At 43.3% G+C, this 7,766-nt stretch overlaps 1 protein-coding gene across 1 annotated transcript; it reads right to left on the minus strand.

Annotated features, from left to right (window-relative positions):
* Positions 1-1,469: 1,469 nt before the first annotated feature.
* adsl (adenylosuccinate lyase) lies at positions 1,470-6,733 on the minus strand. Its single transcript, XM_055036254.1, has 12 exons — positions 6,547-6,733; positions 4,211-4,414; positions 4,070-4,114; positions 3,806-3,885; positions 3,562-3,733; positions 3,437-3,483; positions 3,082-3,172; positions 2,932-3,001; positions 2,694-2,841; positions 2,428-2,608; positions 1,752-1,928; positions 1,470-1,631 (listed from the first exon to the last, which is right to left on the minus strand). The coding sequence occupies exons 1-12, from the start codon at positions 6,688-6,690 to the stop codon at positions 1,545-1,547; spliced, it is 1,446 nt and encodes a 481-aa protein (XP_054892229.1). The 5' UTR covers positions 6,691-6,733; the 3' UTR covers positions 1,470-1,544.
* Between the last annotated feature and the right edge of the window lie 1,033 nt (positions 6,734-7,766).

Here is a 7,766-nt window from a genome sequence, read left to right on the forward strand (position 1 = left end):
CATCAATATGAAAAGATGTTTAATAATTGTAAGAAGTACTCATCGTGTTAATGGGTTTCATCAGTACTGGTCCTTTGAAGACATTCACAGCTTTGATTTGGCCTAAAATGAAAATGGGTCAAACAGGAACTCCTGACAGCAGAACTACAATACAAGGGTGGGTCCGAAATCCCCAGCAGGACGGGTCAGGACTTGAGAAATTCCCATAGACCTTATGGTCAGTGTGCCCACGCATCAAAGCCTCCCTTTGGCCATCACGCAGCATGGAGTATGTGAAAGAATGCTGCTGAGGCATAGGAGGACTGCAAGGGCTTCGCATTCCCATCGCTAACACACACACACACACACACACACACACACACACCAGCAAATTTTTACTGATATAAATAAAACATAAAATTCAGACTGAATTGTGGATTAGCACAAAGTGTCGCTCAGTCGTAGCAACAGGACCCAAGACATTATGTTTGGGTAAACAGAGACGGTTTGAAGGTTTGAGCCAAGAGTGAGGCCTCTCTCACCATCAGCCTATCTGTGGGAGATTCTTCCTTTTGCTCATCTTAAATGACTCTGAGATTTTTTTTATTTTTATTTTTTAACTGCGCTGGAAGAGTCTTCCTGATAAAAACTAAATACATATATTTGTACTGGCACGGAGGCAGATCTTCATCAGTCAGTGGAAAGACGTCAAGGGTCAAGGTTGCTCCACAGCGCCGCTGCTGGTCATGGTTTGGCTCTGAAAACGTCCCCATCTAAACGGAGCCATGCTATTCTCTGACTTTACATGTTCAAAATGAATAAATAAATAAAAAATCAGTGGTAAGTAAATAGAACATGGATATTAAAAAATGCACGTTTAGTGGATTTAAAGAACCAATTCTGATTAGAATTAAACCTTGAAGCGTTTTATATATAAAAAAAAAGGTTAATGGTGCCCCCTTGTGCTTGCAAGCGGGTACTGCAGGTTTTACTAATCTCCAGAGATGCAGAAAAAAAACAGTCGGAAATGGCCAATAATCTGTCGATTTTTTATTTTTTTTGGATTAATATTTGATAGCAAACGATGCTTGCTAAAATATATTTTCACTGAATTTAAGTCAGGTTAGGCTGAACCTCTGCCGCTTTGATTAGCTCTGGATAGAACAAGTTTACAGACAAACACTTTCTTTTTATATAAATACAAAATGTGTATATTTTTGCACATTTTGTGCTTTATTATCGCTCTGTTACTCTTTCAGTAAACGGCCTTTTTTGGAGTCTGCATACTCCATTTAACGATTAACCAAATACTACATTAGTTGCCATTTATTCCTCTTTTTCTTTAAACTAGATTCTTATTTTCACTACAAGTTCAAACATCTCCAGCCCTTAATGGTTAACAGCTCCTTCATTCGATCGTTTCTGAGGACAAACTTCCTCCCAGGCGCCATTTCACCTCCTACATCAGAAACCACAGCAGCAGCAGCAGGCAGAATTAAAAACACTTTTATTCAACTGTCTTTCTCTCAACTTTGTCCATACGGGTATTAGTGTGGCTGTAATCCTTAAAGCTCCAGTTCGATCTTTACATCCATCTTCGACTTAAAGGGCTCCAGCAGGGGGCGTATTTCTTCAGACAGGAACCTCACAACCTGGAGGACAGAAGAAAAAGGGAATTTCGCTTTGAGAACATGTTCCGAGGCAAGGTTTCTGAAACTCTGCTGTCCAAAATAAAAGCTGCAGGTCGAAGCATCATGCAGCGTCTAACGCACTTGCTGTGGGGCGCGGCCGATGAAGGTGCTGGGGTCCAGCAGGGCGTCCAGCTGGCCCAGGATGGGGGTGAAGTAGGGGTCTCTCTGGACTCTGGCCAGCAGGTCGTTGTCGCCTCCTTCCTGTTTCACGACAGCCGCCGCCTCCTGGGACAGAACCCGGATCTTCTCGTGGCAGTCCTGGAGGGAAACAAGTGACCAGGGAAGTCTCAAGTCGCCAGGTTTTAACTTCAGATAAAGACGATCCGAGTTTCCAGATCAGCCTGGACCTACGGATCATCAGTCACTCTCCTTGTAAGTGTATCGATATCCGATATAACACTGCTGTTACAGACACTGAATGCATTTAACATCACTTTTAACACCATGAACAGAAAAACAACCACATCACTCGTCAACAAACAGCAACAAGATGTTAATAAATATCAGATCTAAAAATTGGCCCGAGTTTATTTATGGGCCAATCAAAGAAAATTACTAGTATCGGCTGTCTGGCCTGAAGCCATTAATTGTATTCATCGTGAAGAATCGCTTATTAAAATAATTGTCAACCAATCAATTAATTGTTAATAATTTTAAAAAATAAATAAATAAATAAATTTAAAAAATAAAATATAAATAAATAAACTCTGAATTCCTTCAGGTTGTCTTTATCTGATGATCTGAAACGCCGTCCTACCTGTCTGTTCCCTCCAGCCTTCACCATGGCCATGATGATGTTCTCCGTGGCCATGAAGGGCAGCTCGTGGCGGATGTGCCTCTCGATGACCTTTGGGTAGACCACCAGACCCTCCGTGATGTTCTGCAGAGTGCTGAGGACGATGTCTGCGGTCAGGAAGGACTCTGGGAGGGAGATCCTCCTGCAAGTCAGCAAAAGAGAAGTGTGGAAAACGATTGCTTTCACCAGTCTGAAGTGAGATCTGCTGCATGCGTTGGCAATAATACCTGTTGGCGCTGTCGTCCAGCGTCCTCTCCAGCCACTGGACCGACGCCGTTTGCAGCGGGTCGGCCATCAGCGCCACCAGGTGCCGAGCCAGGCTGCAGCAGCGCTCTGCGCGCATCGGGTTCCTCTTGTAGGGCATGGCACTGGAACCTGCCGGGAGGGAGCAACGACTTCTTAAACCTCAAACTATCTCAAGCTTTCATTTCTGGACAGCTTCCCGCTGTAACGTACAAAACGTACCGATCTGCTCTTTCTCAAAAGGCTCCTCTATTTCCTTCAGGTTGGCCAGCAGACGGATGTCCGTACAAATCTAAAGAGCAGATTGAAGAAGAGACTCGTCATTTACCTGTGAAAACCACTAGAGGGAGACATTTATGTCCTCCGTAATACCTTGTGGACAGTAGAGCCCAAACTGGCCAAGCTGGACAGACAGTCGACGTCCACTTTACGGCTGTAAGTCTGTCCGGTCACCAGGTAAGCTCTGAGGAAAAGGACAAAGACGTTAACGTCCAGAGGCGGTTGATGTCCTCGGATCAGGGTTTGGATCACAGAGCTGCTGTCGGGATGTTCAGGACGAGATGTCAGAGCGGTCTTCTAACGTTTCGCAAGCGCAACATAATTTAATACGTCGGACAAATAAAGAAGGAAAAATGAGCCGCCTCTATAGCTTAATTTTCACATTACATCAGTTATTGATGCCAAGAAAAAAATAAATAAGTAAAAGCAAAACATAAAAATATCTTACTTTTTGAAGCCAGCCATTTCTGTCACCTTCTTGTCCAATTCCTCCACCTGATGGCACAAAAACGCCATGAATGCCAACAGATCTCTTCCGCCGCCCGCTGCTCCAGCGACCCTCATCTCTCCTACCTTTTCGTGGTCCCCCTGAAAGAGCTGCAGGAAGCTAGCCTGGGTCCCGGTCGTTCCCTTGACCCCCCGGAAACGCAGGTCGTCACGGGCTCGCTGCAGGTTCCGCATGTCCATCGCCAAGTCCTGCAGCCAGAGGCACCCCCGCTTCCCTACGGTGGTGAGCTGGGCGGGCCTGGAGGGGGAAGCAAAGGTTTGCCACGGAGAAACGTGAAGACTTGGGAGGGAAACATGTGGACGGACTCACTGGTAGTGTGTGAAGCCAAGCGTAGGAAGGTCTTTGTATTTGTCTGCGAAGTTTGCCAGCCTGTCGATGACCCTCGCCAGCTGGGGGAAGATTGAGTTGTTCCAGAAACACACGGATGTCACGTTAAGTTCAAATCTGGCGTGAAAGCGGCGCAACATTAAATAAGGGCAGCTCTTCGTTCCGGCTGGCAGATTTGCTACAAAAACAGCTGAGATGCACAGCTGGGTGGGTGCGCTTGTTGTAAAACCGACATCTGAGCCTCACCTTAGGGAGGAGGATGTCAAAGCCATCGCGCAGCATAATGAGATCCTGGGGAAAAGATGCAACACGACAAAAATAGGTGGAGAATGTAAATAAACACAGCGAGGACTCCTCTCCGGGTTATGCAGTCGGAGAAATACTTACGGTGTTGTCTCCGACATAACAAGACGTGGCTCCCAGGTGGATGATGGGGGCGGCGGAGGGGCAGCAGTGAGCGAAGGTGTGGACGTGAGCCATGACATCGTGCCTGAGCTTCCGTTCCTCTTCGGCGGCCATGGCGAAGTCTATGTCCTCGGCGTGGCTCTCCATCTCCTGGATCTGAGCGTCCGTGATCGGCAGACCCAGTTCCTGAGCGGGGATGACAAGGCAGAGATGTCTCAACGCCAAGCTCCAGCGTTTGGGTTGCAGAGTTTCGCTCTAATCTGATGTTTACGATTACGGGTCTTTTTGAAGAAACTGAAGGAAAACAGAGAAGGTGCCACGACATGTCCCTGACTCCAAGATATAAATGGAGTGAGTTTATTGAACACTTTTCTTTTCGTACTCAACACACAAAACGCTTTACCACTCACAATCTCCTAATATCTGGATCAGCCTGGAATGTTTCTGTTCATGGAGAGTCGATGGGAATCTGATAACGGCTCGATTATAGAGGAATGAGCAGCTTGGTCCCATGAGCACACGGCTGAAACCAGCCGGGATCAAAGGTCAGATAGTAGACAGGCCAGTTCTACACATTTATTGATTCAACACATGAAGTCAAGACGGTTTGAAACCAAATGCTAAAATAAAAGGAACTTTGACTGGGCTGCAAAGGTCAGAATACAAATATACTTCAAGTGCTGTCTCCGGTTACAGAAAAATACCGTGCTATATTCAAACAGTGCCTATCCTAGCAACACTACAGTAACCCCAAATAGTGAATGTGAATCTGCGTGTAGGATGTCATGTGAGGCAGCACTCGTGAGAAAGAGCCTGTTAACGTTCATTTAGGCCCCTTCAAAAGGCAGCTGATCAAATTAGAAGAGCTCCAGAGTTAAGATGCTGTTGAACTGTGTCCTGTCTGTCTGGTCACATGACCTTGAGGGGCCTTGGGTGGGAGGAAGTGGGGGGGTCATCTAAATATGAACCAAAAAACAGGACATTTAGTGAAATGTCAAATTAATCAATTTAACTTTATTTAATTAATTCCTCTTACAAGTGGATAAATTGTGGAAAATGTATTGGACTTTTTTTTAAAAAGTGGGTTAGTCAAATCATGTACTTGTTTTGTTTATACTCATCATACTCAATGGTCCCTCATTGATTTTGAGATGAGTGTTCAAAGCTCAACACAGCCTGCGAGTGTTGAAACCGGGTCAAGTAATTATTAGTCCACTAATAAAGAAAAAATAGAGAAGTCAGCCACTTTAAACATTCTACATAAAAGATGAGTGACTCTTCATTAGTGCAGACAAAGCATCTGCATAGCGTAAGCACGACATCTCAGTAGAACTTGAGCATTGCACGTCAGTAGTGTGGGTGTGATTTTTGTGATGTCTCTAAGATGAGACACTCATGTAAAAAAAAAATAATAAAATCTTTGGACATGTAAAAAAAAAGTAAAATAATCACATTGTAATACAGTATCAAATGTGCACCCCTGATATGAGGTATGAAGGGATAGTTAAAACTGCCAGAGAAACATAATCGGCCCAAAGTTAGTAAAGACGTTCTATTTATTTACATTGATTTGTCACCATAACAAATTTTAAAAGCCAGACAAAAATAACCTGCATAAACACAAAATGGCATTTGGGTGCAGATCTGATGCACGACTTTTGAAATTCCACTTTGCAGAAACTGATTTCAATTCAGACACTTTTTGAACATGAGAGACTGAACAGTAAGTCCGGACTTTGAGTAGGCCAAACACTTTTGTCATTATTTACCTTGTAGAAGTGATTTGACTAACCCACTTTTAAAAAAAGAAGTCCAATACATTTTCCACAATTTATCCACTTGTAAGAGGAATTAATTAAATAAATTTATGGTTCCATCTTACAGGCCATGACGCAATTAAACAGCCTCAACAGTTTAATTACCGTCATATTTATCAAAATTAACTGGATGATTTATGATGACAAAGCAAATGGAGGTATAATTGGGTTAGGTTTTGACTAATTTCTACTTTTCATTGCTTTGTTATGAGTCCTCATAACTCATTAACTGGGAATTAATGACAACTATTTAAAATTAAAACGCATAATCAAACTAATAATTTGAATCTGTTTAGAGCTTCCTGTATTATTTCTGTGTACAGTCATTGCATTATAAATAACAGAAGCATTTATTCAGTTCCTATTTTATGGGAAGCCATAAGCGCTTGTAGTCCCGCAGTATTTGGTCCTCCACTATTTTTAGACCGGGACATTTGAGAGGTTTCTAAAGGTCGGGAGTCGTTCAAAATGGGACAAACGGAGACGTAAAAATCGTCAAACCTTCTCCGCTCTGGCCAGTAGGATCCACAGCTTCCTCCAGGTGGTGAATTTCTTCTTGTCGCTGAAGTTGTAGGCCATTTCCTTGCTTGCATATCGCGACACCAGCGGAGAGCGGTACTTTCTGAACTCCTCGTCTCCCTCCATGTTTGCCACAAGGCTGTCAAAGAAAACTGTCAACCGGAAGCTTTTCGGATGAAAACAGAAGGCGCCATGCACGCCTCGCTTCTTTTTTCTATGGCAAACAACTTGCTGATGCGCATTACCGCCATCTACTGGACTGGAGTGTGGATCGGGATGCTACATATAAATGCCCCTACCAAAGTAAAAGAAAAGAAAACACAAAAAAAATTTAATTTAATAAAATAAAATTTTATTTAATTATTAATTTGGAGTGTGTTTTTAGTTGAGATTTAAAGGAAGTCAGGATTTCTGCTGTTTTACAGTTTTATGGAAGTTTGTTCCAAATTTTTGGTGCATAGATGCTGAAAGCTGCTTCTCCTCTCTTGGTTCTGGTTCTGGGGATGCAGAGCAGACCAGAACCAGAAGACCTGAGAGGTCGGGAAGGTTGATACAACAACAGCAGATCTTTGATGTATTGTGGTGCTAAACCGTTCAGTGATTTGTAAACTAACAACAGTATTTTAAAATCTATTCTTTGAGCTACAGGGAGCCAGTGGAGGGACTTTAAAACTGGTGTTATGTGCTCTATTTTCCTGGTTCTAGTGAGAACGCGAGCAGCAGTATTCTGGATCAGCTGCAGCTGTTTGATTGATTTGTTGGACAGGCCTGTGAAGATGCTGTTACAATAATCAATGCGACTAAAGATAAACGCATGGATGAGTTTCTCTAAATCTGGCTGAGACATTAGTCCTCTAATCCTGGAGATGTTCTTCAGGTGATAGAAGGCCGACTTTGTAATTGTCTTTATGTGGCTCGCAAGGTTCAGGTCAGAGTCCATCACTACTCCCAGGTTTCGCCCTGATCGCTAGTTTTTAGTTGTAATAACTGAAGCTGTGCATTGACTTTAGATCGTTCCTCTTTAGGTCCAAAGATAATGACTTGAGTTTTGTTTCTGTTCAGCTGGAGAAAGTTTTGGCACATCCACACATTTATCTGTTCTAAACATTTATTCAGTGATTGGATGGGGTCAAAGGTCACCTGGTGACATCGTAATGTAGAGCTGTGTGTCATCTGCATATTATTTCCTGTTATAACCTGAG

Source organism: Poeciliopsis prolifica, unplaced genomic scaffold (assembly GCF_027474105.1).
Source record: "Poeciliopsis prolifica strain line A6 unplaced genomic scaffold, Auburn_PproV2 SCAFFOLD010, whole genome shotgun sequence".
Classification (NCBI taxonomy): domain Eukaryota; kingdom Metazoa; phylum Chordata; class Actinopteri; order Cyprinodontiformes; family Poeciliidae; genus Poeciliopsis; species Poeciliopsis prolifica.

What these genes read in the sequence shown, in the direction of transcription:
- adsl (XM_055036254.1), bottom strand. Translation starts at nt 6,690, where the DNA reads ATGGAGGGAGACGAGGAGTTCAGAAAGTACCGCTCTCCGCTGGTGTCG. An exon ending in GTTATGTCGGAGACAACACC is followed by an intron (nt 4,115 to 4,210) that starts GTAAGTATTTCT and finishes TCTTTTCCCCAG; the next exon opens with GATCTCATTATGCTGCGCGA. An exon ending in TTTTGAGAAAGAGCAGATCG is followed by an intron (nt 2,842 to 2,931) that starts GTACGTTTTGTA and finishes CCCTCCCGGCAG; the next exon opens with GTTCCAGTGCCATGCCCTAC.